We start from the raw sequence: 18,142 nt of genomic DNA, 5'->3' as shown, positions 1-18,142 counted from the left end.
TCGAGATCTTACAAGTTCTGTCAGATAGTCTGTTTCTGTATTTACAGGTTTGTTTTACCTGCAGTATCCTCTTTAAACACCCACAGTTTATTTTTTAATCAAGATAGTATTGCCTAGAACTTGGGGATCATCTAAACATGATCTGGTAAACTTATCACAGGTGAGTTAAAAGTTCCGTCTGCAGATTTCTCTTCAGCTGCTGTGATGTTGACATGAATGTTTCTTACTGGCCCTGGAAAATCCATGCAGGCACTGCCAGTGGTGCTCCGGCACTCACGAAATTATAAGCCATTCCGCTCCGAACTGAGGCTGAGGAATGCAGGTTCTGTCTGGGTATTGATTTCCCATGAAATCATGGGCTTCGGTTCCACCCCAGCCCCACCCTCGGCTGTGCCTGGGTTCCCTTTCCTTCCCGGAGCAGCCCCCACTTGTTTTCCTTTGACCCCACCCCTCTCACCATGTTCCCTGAGCATCTCCTTCTCCCAGGCCTGGTTGGGGGCCAGACACTGAGGCCCAGCTCTCCGTGTAGCTTGTGGCCAAAGCCTTATGGCCTCTCCATATCATAGGCCTATAGCCTTGCTGACCGAAAAGAAAGAATTCTACAAAACTGTGATACATAGGACCTCAGCCCTGCAGTCCCTGACTCTCTTGGAGAAGCCTGTCCGCTTCCCTTGAGACCACGACTCACTGAACACGTCATCTTCAGACTCCACCATCAGCACAAGCCTCATGGCCCTTCCCAGAAGCAGCCAAGCCCAAAGGTGGGAGAAGCAGAAAAATCAGTGGCCCCACGCGGACACTGTATACCTCCAAGGACCCCCAGACTGGGGGGCTGCAAAGTCCGCAGAACTCTGTCCAGACCAGAAGCAATGCTTTCTGTGCATTTGCCCAAGGGTTTAGTGTCGTCTCTAAGCTGAAGACCCTGTGTGTGTGCACAGGTCAGCATCACTTAGTGGTAAGTCAGCCTTGGTGGTTAGATGAGTGGCTGGGCTGGTCTCTAAAGTGTTCTAATTGTGAAAGTCTGTAACATTTTGTTTCCTACAAGGACATCTAAAGTAACAGATATCATGGTGATCTTTTAGCTTGAGAATAAAATGTGTGAAGTTGGGTTTGACTGTGAACTGGGTGAAAGGCAGGAGATACACCATCGAGCCAGCCGAAGAGCAGCTGTTAGTTTTCAGTAGGTCACCTCTCATATAACTGGTTGTTGGGAGATAATCTTCCAGCGGTCTGCCTGTCCTGCAAGCCAGACGAGATCCACCCTTATTATGGACTATTTTTTCCAGGATGTTTATATAATGAACGGGTTGGGAAGATAGAGAGTGTGTGTATCTGGAGCAAAATACAGGTCTTGGGAGATACAGTGTCTTCCTCTAGAGCAGGGTACTGGCATAGCTACTGACAGTTATAAAGGATTCAGGTTTCCTAAGTGGAGCTTCCTCTCCTGCCACTCAACCCACTGCATGCAGGCAGCCACCTGGGCCCCTTCCCGTGACTCCTACGTGAATTGGGTATTAGGGAACCCATGCCCAAATGGTGAAACATCCGTACTGCTGTGAATAATAACCTGCACTTTGTCTCTGACCCAGGAATTTCATTCCTTCGTGAGCATCCACGAAACTTAGCTTTCAAGTAGATAAAATCTCGGATGTGCCACTGTTCTTAATATAAACCTAGTGTTGACCCTCTTTATAAAACTAGATAATGCTGAAATTCCTTTTATAATCTAGTCTTGTGTATATGTTACATATACGTATGAAACACATAAAAATTTAAAGAGAGCAAAAATATGTAAGTTGAAAAATCAGCCAGTTTACCTCTACCTGATATCTTTGACTTTCTGGGACTGGAAATGAAATTTGTGAACGGATTCTAGATTCTGAAAAAGCATTTGGAAGTTTTCATTGTCAACTAAAGTTTCATTAGAAATCCTAGAAATCTCTGATGTGGATTAACTGGAGAGAAATCTAAGGTGGGGCAATGGCAGTGGGCGAAGATGCAGAAAGAACATGATGCTGCAGGCAGGGAGGGCTGGCCACTGCTGACGGTGGCCGAACAGGCCAGGCGTCCCCCAAGCAGTGAGTTTTCCTCCAGAGAAACGTGCACATTTGCAGTCCTCATGATGATGTCACAGGACGGGGACCATTGTCCTCCTGGGGCAATTAGGCGGGGGAGCCTGACTCGCTTACGATCTCTCTTGATCTCTCTTGAGTAACTGTGCTGGGGACGGCTCTGCACCCCACTGATGCACAATCACCTCTTTCTGCTGCCACACCGGGGGCCCTGGGCCAGAGCCCCTGAGAAGGGGCCATGATGGTTCTGAGAAAAAAATAAGGGCTTATTCTGGTAACAGTGCGAAGCTAAGCTGCTACGGATCCGTGTTTTCAGTGGCCTTGTGTGCTTCTACAAAAAGCAGTTTCCACGTATTGGATGCTCTTCACAACGACCACAAAGTATGATTATAATGCTCATTTTAACGCTGAGCAAACAGAGGTACAGAAAACTTAATTACCTTCCCAGTGACCCCGGCAGCCAGCTTCTGAGAGCCTGAAGTCCTGGCTGTCATGCAGATCATGATTTTGCCTCGACATACCCATGTTGCAGATCCTGATGCCCCCAAACTATTTTCTGCAAACATCTGGGTGGATTAGATCTGACTACAGCAGGGAATCTGGCAGACGGTGAAGAAAACTTAAAGAAATACCTGCCTTTCAGTAGCACCCCCTCCAGAAGGACCTAAGGCTCAAAATACGAGTGGTGCCGTGAGAACAACAGACCATGCTGACATTTGTGCATAGAAATGAGCTGGGAATTCTGAGGCAGGAGGCCAGGGGAGACAGGGCGGGGGGTGGGGGTGTGCCCGCCGGCAGGACCTCAGCCTCTGCAGGCCAGGCAGCTGGCACGCGGATGCGGCATATGACTGTGTCGCCTGTGACATCATAGGAAGTTTCAGCTGAGTTTTTTTTTTTTTTTCCTTTTTAAATAAGGTCAGTCAAGTATAAGATTCAGAAATAACATACTGCTTTAAGATAGGGGGAAGACAGTGGCAACTTCTCTTGTTAAACATCCTAGGAATTTTTAAAATATGAATCACCGTGTAATTTTTCTTTTAGGACATCTCAGAAAAAATAAACATGGTGAATTTCCTACGTCACTGACACTCTGCAGTGTCACCATATTGAACTGGACAGTCGCCATCTGACATTTTGGGTTTGCTTTTCTAGCTTTGAAATGCCTGATTTGGCTTATTAAAATACTACCTTATTTTCCTCTGTATACTCAGCTCCTGGGCAGTGTTTGTTGCAAGCATGCGTGGGAATGGCAAGGTACTGAGGACACAGAACCAGACAAGAGTTTTACCTGCTTCCATGCCAGTGATTCTCCGCTCAAGACTCAGAGTGTCCAAGGAGAAAACACAGTCATGGGTTCTTAGTTTCTGTTTCTGGTTGGGCCAGTAAAGCTCCTTCCTCATCCTCTTTTCTGGTTATCGCTAGAGACAGAAACTAAAAACCATGGCTTCTGGCTATTGAAAGCGTAAAATAAAACAAAACAGAACAGCACAACAAATAAGGACATCTCTCGAAAGGCAGGATTTTTTAAGGGATTGCAAAATTCTCAAAATCAATTCTTACATGTTTTGAATGCAAGCAGCCTGTGGCAGACCCTGACTCTGAGTATAGCATACAACAGGTTTTGCAGGTGAAAGTCTCTTTGTAACATGCTTCAACCCTTTCCTCTCCTGAGAAGTAGTTTGTAGTGTGAATCGGGACTTGGGGAATACACTGTGTAGTGTTTGTAACAATGTGCAGCAAGGGTTTCCTCTCCCACAGCCTTTTCTGTGGTGATTGAGTAGAAACTTACCTCTGGACCATCCCTCCTGAAATTGCTACCTCCAGACCATCAATCTTTTAAAAATGTAAGGCTGATTATAAGAGTATTTTCACTACAGTGTGGGCGGGCGTGTGTGCCATGTGTGGGCACGTATGTGAATAGCCGTTCCAAGTAGGAGACCTCGAAGACGTGACTGGACGCTCTGGCTATGCAGGAGTGAGCAGCTGAGCCAGGTCCTCAAAACCAACCCGGATTCCGCCCGCCGGCGTCCCGGCTGTGACTGGCTTTGGGAGGTTTGACACCATGCTGTCCTTTGCTTCTCCACTCGGTTCTGATGAAGACAACTGAATTGTGCTTCCGGGTGGCCGGAGAGGGTGGAATTCTGGGGATTCGGGGCCTTAAAAGTTGAGTTGGCAGAGGTTTGGTTGAGACGGTTATTTAAAACTAAGATATAATTGATTTAGAATATGAGACATGGGGTCGTGCTTTAAGAGGGGCATATTCAAGGTATTTATTAATATAGTATAGCATTCACCTGTGAGTTCCCAGGGCCCCTTCCCTGGCCTGCCCCAGGTCCCTGTGCAGGGCCATGCTGACCCCCGGGGAAAGCTTGCCACTTAAGGGGTTAGAGGTCAAGGCCGGGTAGAGGTTTTTTGTTTCTGCGTTTTTACTCACAGAGAAAATGAGACTGATTACTGGTTTATAATCGATTAGGAGACTATCATTTCCTTTGTTCCAAAAAATAGACTTTTTTCTCTGTCATCTTCACCATGCATGGTGACGTCCCGAGCTGTTGATGCTCCTTGCAATGTGGGGAATGTGCCCGTTTCCTGGGGCTTCTGCAGAAAACTCCCACACACCTTCCAAAATTGTTACGGATAGGACATAGGTTCTTACTTAGGTCAGCTCCCACATATGTAGGCTGACGGAAAAGAAGGTTGCTGCAAACGTATGAAGGAGCCATCATGGCTTGAAATGCCTATTGACACCTGCAGTCACAGAATCCATTTGGACTCGGATTTGGACTCACTTGGGCAATGAGGCACGGAGGGCCTGAACCGCCAGGACCCACCTCTCTTGAAAATCTGCCCCCGTCTGCAGGAAGCTCCTGTTTTCTCATCACGAAAATCACATCGCTTTTGACACATCACCTCCAGTGTTTGTTTTCCTAGTAGACATTTGGCTTACAGGAAATGTGTTCATCATAAGGGAATATTTTATATTTTTCAAATAGCATCATCAGGTCTCAAAAACAAGCCTTATATTTGAGTAGAAATTAGTCACGAAATTTCCCAGGCCAGTGTGTACTTTCTGCACACATCTTGCGCCCCTGTGTGACCTGGAGATGTTTAACCATCAGAGAGTTGAGTTGAGAAGGCAGAGAAAAGGGAGGATTTGGAGTCCCATCTGCTGTCACTATTCAGGGTACACCTGTGGCCACTTCGATGTGACGGATGAACAGAGCAGATGCACCATCGCCATGGGACCAACCTGGGCACAAGCTGGCACACGGGACACAAAGTTCCTCCTCACACTTTGCTGCCCCCGCCCTCGAAACCAGCCTGGGAAGTGGACACAGGGAGGTCACTGTCGCTGGGTTATCCCCTCCACGCACTTAAAGCAAAGTGATGCGCTTTGAATATCAGCTTTCCCTCTGTATCCGAAATGCCTCATTTCTAAGACGCAGCGTTGTGCTACCCGCCGTGGGAAGGGCTGTCCTAGCGCTGTCCCTGTTGGAAAAACATTAGCATGAAGAGAATGCAGCTACGATCTATAACAACGGCAGCTGAATCGTATTTCATTAGTTCTTAAACAACACTTAGTATTTTGTAATTAGTGAAGAATATAACTTTATATTAGCATAGAAGCTAGATGTAAAAAACATGACATGAATCTGTAGCTGAGGAAAGACTACTGGGAAATTATTTCTTTTCCAAGTTTTACTGTCTTCTAAATTAACCGGATAGATATGAAAAGCTGTATACATAATCAGCTATCTTTGGCTCCCTCTGCTGAAACAGAAACAATCCACTTTAACTGTGTTTCAGAAGCACTCACTGGGTGCCAGGCACTGTGCTAGGTGTGAGGGTAGGAAGGTGTGTAAGGCATGGTTCTTGTTCTCAAGGACAATGTTCACCTGTTCACAGCAGCACAGGGAGGTGGACAAACCAATGGGCTGTTGCGTGAGTTTCTGTAATAGAGACACTGAAAATCCACGGAAGGTCACAGGCAGCTGGAAGCGTGGAAGCCACGGGCGGTGAGGTCAGAGGCCCCGAGGTGAGGCTGCAAGAGGCTGAGAGCATTTATTCCAGTCCCAGAAAACTTCCTGTCCCTCTCCGTCTCTAGCAATGCTGGGAGTCAGTTTTTTCCTACTTTGCTGCGTTGAAATCTCATGTTTGTTTTGCTCTGTATTTCCTCCATTCTCAGCGAGTTGGAACATTCTCTGCATTTCATTACTTAGTAATAACAGTCTCCTGGAACTCTGTGACTCGAGGTCTGGAAAGCAGCGCCTGGGTTTCTACACCAGCCATCCCGTAGCAGAAGCCTGGCAGGTGGAGACAAAGTTACAACAAATGTAGAAGCCTTCATTGGCTGTTACTTGTCATTCTAGAATCCGGCAACACCTCTTTCTACAAAACAGAATGAGTGCTCCGATGAGCTGAGCAGAGGAGGCTGGTTTCTAAACAGAGACTCAGGAAAGCAGACACACAACAAAATGCGGGCGGATGGGTGGGTGGTTCCAAAGTGACTCCCCTGCAAAGGTTAGAACAGACGGGACTTCCTCATCATCCGGGCCAAACCTGGCCTGCTTGGAAATTGGGCTGTTCTCTCTCCTGGTTTCTCAGAAGGTCAGATGAAGATCTTTGTTTGGGCTTGGTGCCGTACTTCATATTGGGGGCATCGGCTGGGCCTGGTGCACGGACTCAGCCCAAACCAGTGCCCTCTTCACAATTTTATTTCACACCTTGAAGGCAACTTCCTCCCTCCTCAATGTTGTGACTTCAGTAACCCCTGTGTTTTCAGTGTGTTCATCACACTAGACAGCATTGGCTTGTGGACATAATACCGTACACATTGGTTGGTGGGGACCTCGCCCACCCATCCCCTCCCATCTGCCCAGGGGTGGGAATGAAGACCCTGATACACACATGCACACATGCGCGCGCACGCACGCGCACACACACACGAGAGGGCTCTCAGTGACTAGGAGCAGGACCACGGGACCCTAGCTGATGTGAGCTCAGAGGGCTGGCTTCTCTCCGGGAACAAACACACTGCAGTAAGTACATCAGTGCATCACACTCCCTGTGACTCAGACTTCAGACCTAGTATGACTTAATGGCTGTGCCTGCCCCTCTGCCCAGAAGGGCTTGAGACTATGTAAAATTGAAACTATGCGCATCTTATGATCCTGGGTTACAGGCTCCTCGGAAATGAGAGATTGGTGTGGAAAACTGGTATAGAGTCAAGTGCAGAGACCAGGGTGGGGCGCTGCCCCCAGAGGGGAGCAGCCCCCGAGAGAAGCAGCCGCCTGCGCTGCTGGTGGGTGGCAGCAGGACCGGCGCAGCTGCCCGCAGCACTGACACCCACCCAGTGAAAACCCAGTGTGACTCAATCCTCCTCCAGAAATGCTCCCTGCCCATGTGCATTCTGAGAAGTGAGCAGGAATTGGGGCAACGTGGTTAGGATCGAAAGACAGAAATGGGAACAAGCTGCATGGTGGTGCTGGAGCCTGGAGAGGTGCGAGCCGTGACGGAAGTGCTCGCGGGCTGTGCGGGCAGCTCTGCGCTGCCGACGTGAAGCCGCCTCCAGGACCCCTGGCTCCCAGGCAGAAGCAAGAAGGAGGGCGTCATCCGCAGTGTGATGCCACGTATGTGAAGATGAAGCCGAGGGAAAAGAATACGCATGTGTAATTGTCTGAAGGTGCACAGACGATTGTGCAAAGCCTGGAAGAAGCTGGAAATGCCGGCTGTCTCCCAAAGAGAAAGCGGCATCCAGGAGGCCCTGGGGTTTCAGCATATGGCCACTGTGCACTTTCCAGAGGATTTTAATCCTGTAATGTGCAAGCGTGACATTTCAAAATAGTCAAGTAAAATTGATATCACAAAAATATAAAGACGCTGAACCGTATCTTGTCTCTGCACTGGTGATCGAACTGTGTCCTGAACATTTTAAACTCAGAAAACAAGCTCATACTACCATTCGGGCCCCAGCAACAGGCAAAGGGAGGCCCAGAAGACAGGGAAGAAACTCCGAGGCCGCAGATTCCCAAAGGAGCAGTGGGGGCCGTTCCACAGTGGCTGCTTCCCTCCCCCGGAATACAAAGGTGCCTCCCGACACCAGCTTCATTTTCTGTCCCCAAAAGGGCCCATTCTCCCATCAAAGTGGTCCTGACTGGTTCCAGTTAGCAAAGGTGTAACTGGAGAAGGAAGGGCTGTGTCAGCTCTGCCTCACGGTGTCACTTGGAATCTAAAGCAGTGACTGTGGGCCCACCCCTGGAATAAATAGGATGGGGTGTAGCTAATTTATTTTACCTAGAATGATATTCCAAATTTTTTTTATAAAACTATATCAACTCGGTCAAGAAAGTGCTTAGGTGTTTAGGCAGAGAAGATAAGCAAGAATTCAGAATCCTGTGCAGAAAACCCACCTGTGCAGAAAACCCACCTCTGGACCAAAGCTCTACATTCTACCTTGAAAACAGATGTGAAATTGCTTATCCGATAAAAAATGTATAGAGACAAATTTATTACCGTTATTTTGTTGATAAAACAGTTTATCTTAAGAAAGGGGTTTGTTGTGTTTTCTTTTTCCAGAATGGTGAGACTAACAGAGGAGAATCTGAAAAAAAGAGAAAGCTGGGTGAACTTTCGCAGATGAACTCAGAGGACAACGAAGTGTTTGGTAGGTGACACAGACGTTGGAAACATGGCGCCCTAAAGGCTTGGGGAAGCCTTTGTTTTTTTAATTGCATGGGTAATCACAGATCTGTTCTTGTTACTAAAAACATAGAGGCTCTGTTCATTGGCTCATGCCTATAATCCCATACTTCTTGGGGTCTGTGTAAGAGGATTGCTCAAGCCTGGGAGCTCAAGGCCAGCCTAGGCAACACATGAGATCTTGTGGTCTACAAAAAATAAATAAATTAGCCAGGTGTGGTGGCATGCACCTGTGTTCCCAGATACTTGGGAGGCTGAGGTAAGAGGATCACTTGGGCTCAGGAGGTCAAGGCTGCAGTAAGCTGTGATTGCACCGCTGAACTCCAGCCTGGGTGACAGAGTAAGAGCCTGTCTTAAAAAAAGAACATGTTGGCTGTGTAGATAAGTGGCAGATACAGCCCTGCCTCCCCCCCTGCAATCCCTTCCCATCTCGGCTCTGTTTTTGCTTACATGCCTTGTTGCACACACAGACACTCTGCATTTCCCAGCTTTGCCTCACTATATTGTGTTTCTCTGATCATCTATTTGTCCAGCCCTATGTGAGCACTGGGAAGCCTAGCAGTGCTCGTAAAAAATAACTAATGAGGAAGTGAGATTACAGCAAAGCCTGGATGCTGTGGTGTTTATCTTAACCGCAGAGAGTGACGCAGAAGCCATTGGGAAATAACTGTTGTCTGCAAAATTTTACTTTTTTGTATTGCCTTATTGAATATAAATTGCCTTTACGTATTTTTATGGTTTGAATGTGTCCCCCAATTTCGTGTGTTGGAAACTTAATCCTTAAATTTCTATGTTAATTGGACATGGGCCTTTGGGATGTAACAAGGAGCAGAGACTGAGTCATCAGGGCCTTGGGGTGGGGCCCCTGATGAGACCATGGCTTTAAGGAGAGAGGAGAGGCCTGAGCCAGCTCTCGCTCTGTGGCACCATATAGTACCACCCCCATGTCAGGACACACTCGCCAGAAGCTGAGCAGATGCCAGTGCCATGCCCTGGGACTTCTCAGCCTCAAGAACTGTAAGGAATGCATCTATTTTCTTTATAAATTACCCAGTCTCAGATATTCCGTTATCACAACAGAAAATGAACTAAGACGCAATGTCAGCATTCATCTTTGTTCCTGCTTCCCCTGTGAGTGAGCAACCGTGTTCTCATTTGATGTTGACATTGATGCCGTTCCTATCATGACACTGAGGCTCAGTGACTTGCCGAAGACCACAGGGCTCTGAAGACACTCAGGGCAGGTCTGTTCTGCTGTACACAGCTCTCTGATTTTCTCCATGTATTCCTAAAGCAAAGAGAAAAAGGGGTGCTGTGAAATGTGTTAAGATCCTGAGAACTCACTGTAGGTTGAAGGAAAAAGGAGTGATTTTCTGGCTACTTTTTAAAATACGCATCTCTTTCCCCAAGATCAGCCCAGCCTGCAGGTTACAGATGACACTCAAGGCAAGCAGGCTTCCTGGCCACATTCCCTAGCCTGGTCTTTGCTTATTTATGGAAAGGCCGTTCTTTATACTTCACTTGTTAGGCAAGGTAATTATGCCAAATTTTTGTTCCTGATTAACTTGCTCTTTTTCAAAAGTCCTTTCTTTTCTATAATTCTGTCCTTCTCGACAGAGCATACATAAAATAGAAGTGGTGATGCCCACTGTTTCAGTATCTTAAGTGTCCATGAAAGTCAACATAACCCAAAGGCCCAGAGACTGAAAGCAATGAGGGCTCCTTGACTAGAAATGAGACAGGCAAGTGCAAAAGGGGTTTGCTGCTCCGCTTGCTTCTGCGTACTTTCTGATGATCTCTATGGGAATTTTCTTGGAGGCGTGCCTCAGCGTAACCCGCTGCCTTTAGGAAGTAGGGTTTCCATCCTTAGTGGCAGAGGAAGAAGAAGCAGGAGTTGAAGGCAGCTGCGTCTGTGACTAGGAGCAGCAGCGTGCACTCTGCAGAGCACTGAGGGTTTCCTCGAATAGACAAGCTGTGAGTTTGAAGGAGATGTCCCAGCCTTGATGATTTTAAGAATAAGTCTGCCTCTAAAAGTCTAGAATAAAAATTCCTTTAGATGACCTCTTTACTCATATATTTCAGCTACATATATAAAGACATAATCGAAAAGCATGAAGACAAATGGCCAATTTTAGGTTTTACATATAAATAAAAGTGAGTTCTAAAATTATTTTGGCTAAGCCTACTGATTTTTTAAAGCAAGCATCATCTTTCTCATTATCCCCCTTGATAATTGCCTTGAAAATTGTTAGTAACAATGGCAGCAGTTCCGTTACCGTCCCACACACACACACACACACACACACACACATACACACACGTATGTGTAGGTATATATACAGCGTGGATACAATATAACATTGAAAGTTCTTCTGTAGTCAGCCCTTTCCATACACTATGAAGATGACATAATTCCTGAAGCCCTTCCAAACGCAGCCCTCCTTAACCTTTTCAGAGAGGTATTCAGTTTAGAGAGCTATTATTTAGGGTTGAACGTGAATGCTACTGGAAGTGATGGAAATGCAGACGATGTCCATCATTTCACAAACTTGGCTTGTCTTTTGATAGGAAGAGCAATCCTTCTGCCTGTCGTGTTTACTGAGATGTTCCCAGGCCCTTGGATGCCAGAGCAAGGCACACATACCTGCTGAATGAGCTTAGCTCCCACATTCCAAGCCCCTCCACCCGTGAGTGTGATGAGGAAGCAGATCCCCAAGAGTCACCTTCAGGCCTTTGCAGCTGATGGCTGATTCAGGTTGAGTCAGAACAAAGGGGGAAGTGGGAGGAGCTTTCGGTCTGAGGTGTCCTCGTTTCATCTGACTGTGGGGGAGGCTGGCCCGGGAGGCCTCTGCACTCCTCAATTTGTGAGCAACAACCTCAAGTGATGCCCACCTGGAAGGGCCTGTTGAGGTGTGGGGCATTTGCCTTGGACCTGAATAATTTCCCATTCTTGATCCTTTGCTGGAGCAAGCAGAACTCTACTCTAAACGTGCAGAGTGCTGAAGGAGAAGAAACTAAAGTAACCTTGGCTATTAGTCTTGACTGTATGTCTTGGAGACATACATGCAATTTCTTTTTAAATTACAATGTAATGTATAAAGTTACTCTAAATGAGAGCAGCAACTCCCTCCCACTTTACAAAAAGGTATTTCCCTGACAGGATAGTAAGTCCCATAAATATGTTAGGAAATCATTCTTAACATCCCGTGAGCACTAGTCATCCATGCTCGGTTCTTGGTAACCGTTTCATCCATGCATAAGAAGAATGAGCAAGGAATGTGATTCATGTGCAGAAGGCCATAATCCTTAGCTGACCACCTCTGCAGGACACCCATACCTGAGATCTCTGTGGATGTCAAAAGGCAGCAGTGTCTGATAAGAGGGTCCCCCCTGAGTGAAGACTGGATTGGCGTGTTGAGGGGAAGTCGGTACCAGGAGCTGGCTCTGGCACAGATGCCATCGCTATGGTTCACACACTGAGTGCTCAAAACCACAGACAGCTAAAACCAGCCTTCCTTCTCGTCTTTGTGAAGGCCAGAGCCGATCATTTTCATAGCAGTGCACTTTGAAGTTTCATTTGCCCTTCATTGCCTGGCAAAAATCCCACCAAAGGATTGTTTTTAATCTAAGCAAATAACTCATTAGAGCACACTTTCAGATACCTTCTGTGATTTTTTTTTTTTGACAGCTTTATGGCTATGCTTAAGACTGTTTTGCCTAGTTACAGAAAGAGGAAGAAAACACTTTCAGGCACGACAGCCTGGAGAACTGGGTGTTGTCAGTGCTCTGGGGAAGCAGCAGGTCATTTTGCGGTAGACCAGTTGCTGCTAAGCATTTTCTGACCCACACACCCACAGGCAGTGTACACACTGTCCTCCTCCTTAGAAACCAGGCAGGAAGGGGGTCAGAAGTCGTCTCCACCTCTCCTCCTGCTGGAGCTGACTAAGCATGGGGCTAAACTAAAGGCAGGCAATTCAGCTGAGGTGAGGGAAGTTTTAGGTCTCCCTAAATTGTACTGAGGCAGGACAGGAGTGGCCAGAAGAGGGCGCTGCTGCCCCCAGAACTGAGTGTGGTTCTTCTCAGCTGGGACGGGCGTCTCAAAGGCGGGGCTGGAAGCAGGTGCAGTCCGCGTCACGCATAAGCCACAGGGGAAGGATGTCCCCCCGTGAGAACATCACCATCCTGCGTGTGTGTTCACTGTGTCCACTTCATGGGGCCAAGGCCAGTGTGTACAGCATGTAAGGGCAAAACCCGCTGAAGAGTCATGAGGAAAACATTCACTACCTTGCTTAGACAATGGAGATACAATTATCTGTGTTTAATGTTTATTTTTAAAATGTCCATCCCAGAAACATTTAAGCACACATATTCATGTGTGTGCGTGTGTGTGTGTGTGTGTTTTGCTCTTCTTTACTTTATCAAGCTTGAGTTAGTTGACAGTAGGAGAAAACACCAGGAAACAGTAAAATATAAATAAAATGGAGAAGTCTAGATGAAGCGAAGTGAGACTATAGACACATCAGCCGTGGAACAGTGACTGCAGGGAGCCACACATTTGGCTCTGAGCTGCCCAGTGGCCCAAGCGGAAGGGGACCCCAGCCAGCCTGACATTGTTCATTTTACACAGCAGGTGGCAGAACCCCACCACCTTTCAGCCGTGTGCCTTTGGCAGTGAACTCTTTTCGTGTCTTGGCTTCCCACACGTAAGTAGGGTAATCATAAAAGGGCCTGTGAGTCATAAACAAGTTAATGCATGTGCACACGTGGGACTCTCCCGTCCCCTGTCCGTACTCTTTGGCTAGTATTTTCAGAGAGAAGACTGCAGACATTTTTTGAAGGATACAGAGCTTTGTTTAACAAATGCTAAGAATTTTTCCTGCTTAAATTCTCATCACAGGTGAAGAGTCACATGGTAGTCAGTGACCTCAAGGTATTTTTATAGTGCAGGCCCTGTGAGCTGCGTGGACACCAGGCCAGGGACAAGAGGCAGCCACGGTGTCTTCCCCAAAGCCTCTGCAGACGCAGCCCGGCACCCAGGGTCCCTGATAACAGGGAACGCACTCCCAGCGGCCGTGCGCTGGCGCAAATGCACGCAGGTGCCGCCCGCCCTTGTCCACACGGTGAGTGGTGCGCAGCACGCTTAGCCTTTCTAACGTTGCAACAGCTGCTCTAAAACCCTAATTATTCCAGCCAACCTTCTAGAACCGCGGAGTTTCTGGGAATATCTGGGCTTGCAGGGTCACAGGTCACCAGGCATGCTGGGAAAGACATGTCCAGTGGGGCTGAAATCCTCCGTGTGAATGAACTTTTCCTGTCCCGACCTCACTGTCTATAATGAGGGCTTCGTGATTGCAGTTTGCTTTACCTGAAAACAGAACGGAAGCAAAACCACCTTATTTAAAGGAAAAATGGAAGTTATACTCTGAAAGATGGAAGCAGATGTGAAAACAATTACTAGGAGAGAACGAGACTGCGCGAGCAAGAGTGAGAGCGAGAGAAGGAAGGAAGGAGAGAAGAGGAGGGGAGCCCGTTTTCCGCACAGCTGACCTTGCCCGGCAGCCAGGGAGGATGGCAGGAGGGACGCTGGGCCAGGCGGGAGCAGCCACCCTGGCATCTCCCAGGTCAGGGGCTGGGCTTTAAGGACAAGGGTTCTAGAGGTTTATGGTAATGCGCCCCCTAGTCTGGGTATTTTATCAATTAGTATAAAGCCACTGCCTCCCAGGGCAGGACACTCTGGCACCAGCCCGGCTCAGCTCAGCTCCTTCCTGCCTCTCGGTTTTGCTGACCCTGCTGCTCCCACACGGAGGCTGCATTGCAGCTGCAGCCAGGCTGCCTGCTGTTTTCTCTGCCACAAAATGCGGTGCACACACGCAGGGCCCAGCAGCGGGGGCAGCGCTGCCGATCCCAGGTCTCCGTCCACCATCCGCCCGCCCCAAAGGCCCTCTTCTCCCAACTCCCGGCCTCCCAAAGCAAACTCGTTATTACTTCTCATGGTTTGCATACCTATATGGTATTGAATTCCATAGAATGTTGTCATTTAAATGTGTGTGTATGTGCAAGTCCCTCACCTTCTCCTCTGGGCCTTCTGCTCCGAAGCTGATTTTCCCAACAATATGAAGTAATCATCTGGAGAACGCAGTAGCAGAGCGGGAGAAGTGAAGGCTGTGTGCATGGTGATGCGTCCCCGCCGCTAACAGGAATTGAAGTTGAGCTTTCCCCTTATCCAGGTACAAAATGAGGCGCTGTTTCTATGTCTTTGTTGAGAGCACTGATGGCTGATTGTGCCAAGGACCTAGGGAAGCTCCCGTGCATAGCAAGGACCTCTCCCAGCACCAAGGGCCAGGCCCTTCTCTGCCCACCTGGGTTACTAAATGGGTCCCTCCCTCCATCCTGATCTGTCCCCATCTGTTACCCCTGTAAGCAAGCTGCTGAACACCTGGCTCCTGCACAAAGCCCACCTGTTCCCTGGGGGCCTCTCCAAAGGCATCTCCTGCGGCCCCTCCCTCCTGCAGCCTCCTGGGTGTGGCTGGAGCACAGGCTCTGCCCTCCTCCTTCAGTCTCTTGCCCAGATATCCAGAGGTGAGCCCTTCGCTCCACGTCCCTTCTCAGTAACATCTCCCACTTAGAAGTGAGGCTGTGTCAGCACAGGTGGGCTCTGCGGGCCTACCAGCGGAACTCCTAAATCTCGGAGGCTTGAGATAATGTCCACTCACGTCTCAGCTCAGCGAGGGCCAGGTGGCTCTCCCTCCAGTGCACCTGGGAGAGCCCCGTGGCTTCCACTTAGAGCCTCCACCATCGGAGGGCAGGGCAGGGAGGGAGTGGGAGGAGAGCCCAAGGGCCAAGTGCCCTGCAGGCCAGGCTGAGGGGCAGTCATCATGTCCACTGAGTTCTGCTGGCCAGAAGCATCATGCGGCCCCACCTGGAGGAGAGGCCCGCGAGGACGAAGGACGCAGAGCGGGGGTATGGTCACCTCTGTCACACTCCCTAATGATGTTGCTTCTTGTCTGAGCCCCCATCCTGGATGGAAAGTGAGCCCTGTGAAGGCAGGGACATCTGGCCGTTTGTTCAATCAGATATCCCAGCACCTAGACGCAGGCTCGGCTCAGGGGAAGGGCTTCATCAGTATTTGCTGGATGACTGAGTGACAGGTGGGACACCCCTCGTCCTTGCTGCCCTCCCCTCTCCTGTCTTAAAGACTTGGTTTGCACATGGCAGGGTTCCACATACAGTGTCAGCAGACAGTGTGCCTGAGGCCTGAACTCTTCCCTGTAAGGAATGCTGGCCCAGTGCTACAGCTTAGCAAGTGACTCATGCGTCAAAGCGTGTGTGTGTAAGAGTGCCTGTGTGTGCTTTGTGAGACATGCACGTAGCATGTGGGGTGCACGCTATAGAAACGCTGCTCCAACTGACCAAATGTCCCTGGAACTCCACAGTTGCCCTTGTTCTTTGAAATCAGGGTGAGACTCTGAAGCCACAACCAGCCCCTGTCGTGGAGCGTGCTGGCTTATGCTGGCACCCTGGCTGTGGGGGCTGAGGACAGAGCTCGGTCCCGGCCAAGCCAAGTGTGCAGATGTCCAGCTTCTGAGTGCCCCTCGGCTGCACCTGCAGTGGGGCCCCTGCCCACCCCTCCCCTGAAGCGGCCACCATGAGGACAGGTGCAGGGAAGTGGGAAGCAGTCGGGTCACTGCAGGTGCAGCCACCCTCGGCCAGGGCTCCCAACAATAAGCCATCTGGTGTTGCGCTCCCTGGAGACACGTGAGCCTGTGCTGTTCCCCTCTCTGCTCCTGGGATAGCCATGCTGGCCTATCAAGGGGACACAGCATTGGTTAGCTGTTTTGGGGGACTTCCTTTTAGCAGAAAACCAAAAGTTCCCCTCTTTCAAATGATCCGGGGCCAGCAGCTGAGACCTAGCATGGCTCACACCCATGTTCCCCAAAGCGTTTCCAGTGGCTCCGCAGGAGGTAGCAGGTTAGGAGGGGAAGGGCACAGTGCCCACAGGGACAGTGCCCCTGAAGGCCACCCGGACGGGGGCTCCTGCTGAGTGGAGAGGAGTAGGGGCTCGGGGACTCAGGCCCAGTGTTGCTGGGTGGGTAGGGTACTTCCCATAGGGAGTCACATATCCCAAGGCAAGGATGGTGGCCCTGTTCCTGTAGGGGATCGTTCCAGTGGGCGGCTGGGTGGGTTGGGGACGCTGCTTAGTAGGTCCTCGGAGCTTGCCGGGCTATACGGTGAGCACAAACACTCATCAATCACAGCCGCATTCGCTTCAAGTTTGTTTCCTGTGCACTTACCCCTAAGCAATTCTGGCCTTCAAAAATAAACAGGCACTGCTGAGAGTCACTTAGGGTCATCCGAGGCACAAAGGGACAGCTGACAGACTCCCAGAACAAGGAGGGAATACAAACCTGACCATCGCACAAATAGCAGCTGTGATGGGCTCTGGCCAGTGGGGTGGCCATGCGTGCAGCTCGGGACCCGGGGAGCTCAGACAAAGGGGTTCCTGCTGATGGGTGCCCCGTCCAGAGACCCTGTTGTCTTGCCCCCCAGTCGGGACGCTGCTGATCACGGTCAGGTCTTGGGTCCCGATGTGAAAGCACCTCTATTTGGTTTCCATAAGTAAAAGTTGCCGTCTGTGACGTCCACCTCACAGCCTGGATTCGTGATTAGAACTCGGGGCTCTGGCGTGTGGCCGTCAGATCTCCCCTGCTCCTTCCCCCGTTCCTGGTCGGGGGACTCAGGCACGTCAGAGGAAGACTCCGGCTCAGAGGGCACAGTCTCAGGCAGGCAGCTTGCACTCATGGGCCTTCTCCAGCCTCTGCCTCCTCTCCTGGCGGTGCCACGCGGGTTCACCTTAACCTTTCTTTTAAGACACCTTTTTTCCCACTCGTTCCAGTGAGAGAAGGGCACGTCCCTGAGTTTCTCAGATGAATCCTTCGGGAGCTGGGCCTCACTTCCACCAAGAACATTTTAGCATAAACATTGTGTAAGGTGAAGAAACTGTATTTTTAAAAAAGGAAAATTCAGCCCCCGTTACACGCAGGGTGAGCAAAGCGCACCCTGACACTTCCCGCGTCTGGCCTTCGTGCGTCAGACCTCCTCGCTCTCACACCACTGCGTTCCCTAGTGATCCCAGCTTTTCTGCTTCTCCCCAGAAGGTGTTAGATTGATGTGTCAGGAAAGGAAAGCTGTTGGTAATTGTTATTCCTGAGCTCTCCTTCCACACACGGACGAACCCTCAACTCTTCTTAGTGAGTAAAGAGCTCAGTGAAAGTCGAGTCCTGGCTTCAGCCCCAGTTCTGCCCTGGGTCTCGGTTTTGGTGTGCTTGCTGCAGAGGCCTTTAGCCCCTGACCTCGGCCGCCGTGGGAGGAGC

The 18,142-nt window shown here is 49.5% G+C and overlaps 1 protein-coding gene across 5 annotated transcripts in view; it reads left to right on the top strand.

The window, feature by feature from the left end:
• MBP (myelin basic protein) overlaps nucleotides 1–18,142 on the top strand; it is a 143,094-nt gene that overhangs the window by 61,777 nt on the left and 63,175 nt on the right. For all 5 annotated transcript variants that reach the window (XR_004273635.1, XM_032293901.1, XM_032293900.1 and 2 more), the window contains exon 3: nucleotides 8,649–8,736. Coding sequence is in view for 4 of the 5 variants with exons in the window: in XM_032293901.1 (XP_032149792.1) it covers nucleotides 8,649–8,736 (88 nt within the window). In the remaining variant the exon portion in view is untranslated. The remainder of the gene's footprint in view (nucleotides 1–8,648; nucleotides 8,737–18,142) is intronic.

Source organism: Sapajus apella, unplaced genomic scaffold (assembly GCF_009761245.1).
Source record: "Sapajus apella isolate SASKATOON/1434 unplaced genomic scaffold, GSC_monkey_1.0 scaffold30, whole genome shotgun sequence".
NCBI classification, from domain to species: Eukaryota; Metazoa; Chordata; class Mammalia; order Primates; family Cebidae; genus Sapajus; species Sapajus apella.
Note: the sequence above shows the minus strand (reverse complement) of the source record. Positions and strands in the feature narration are given on the sequence as shown.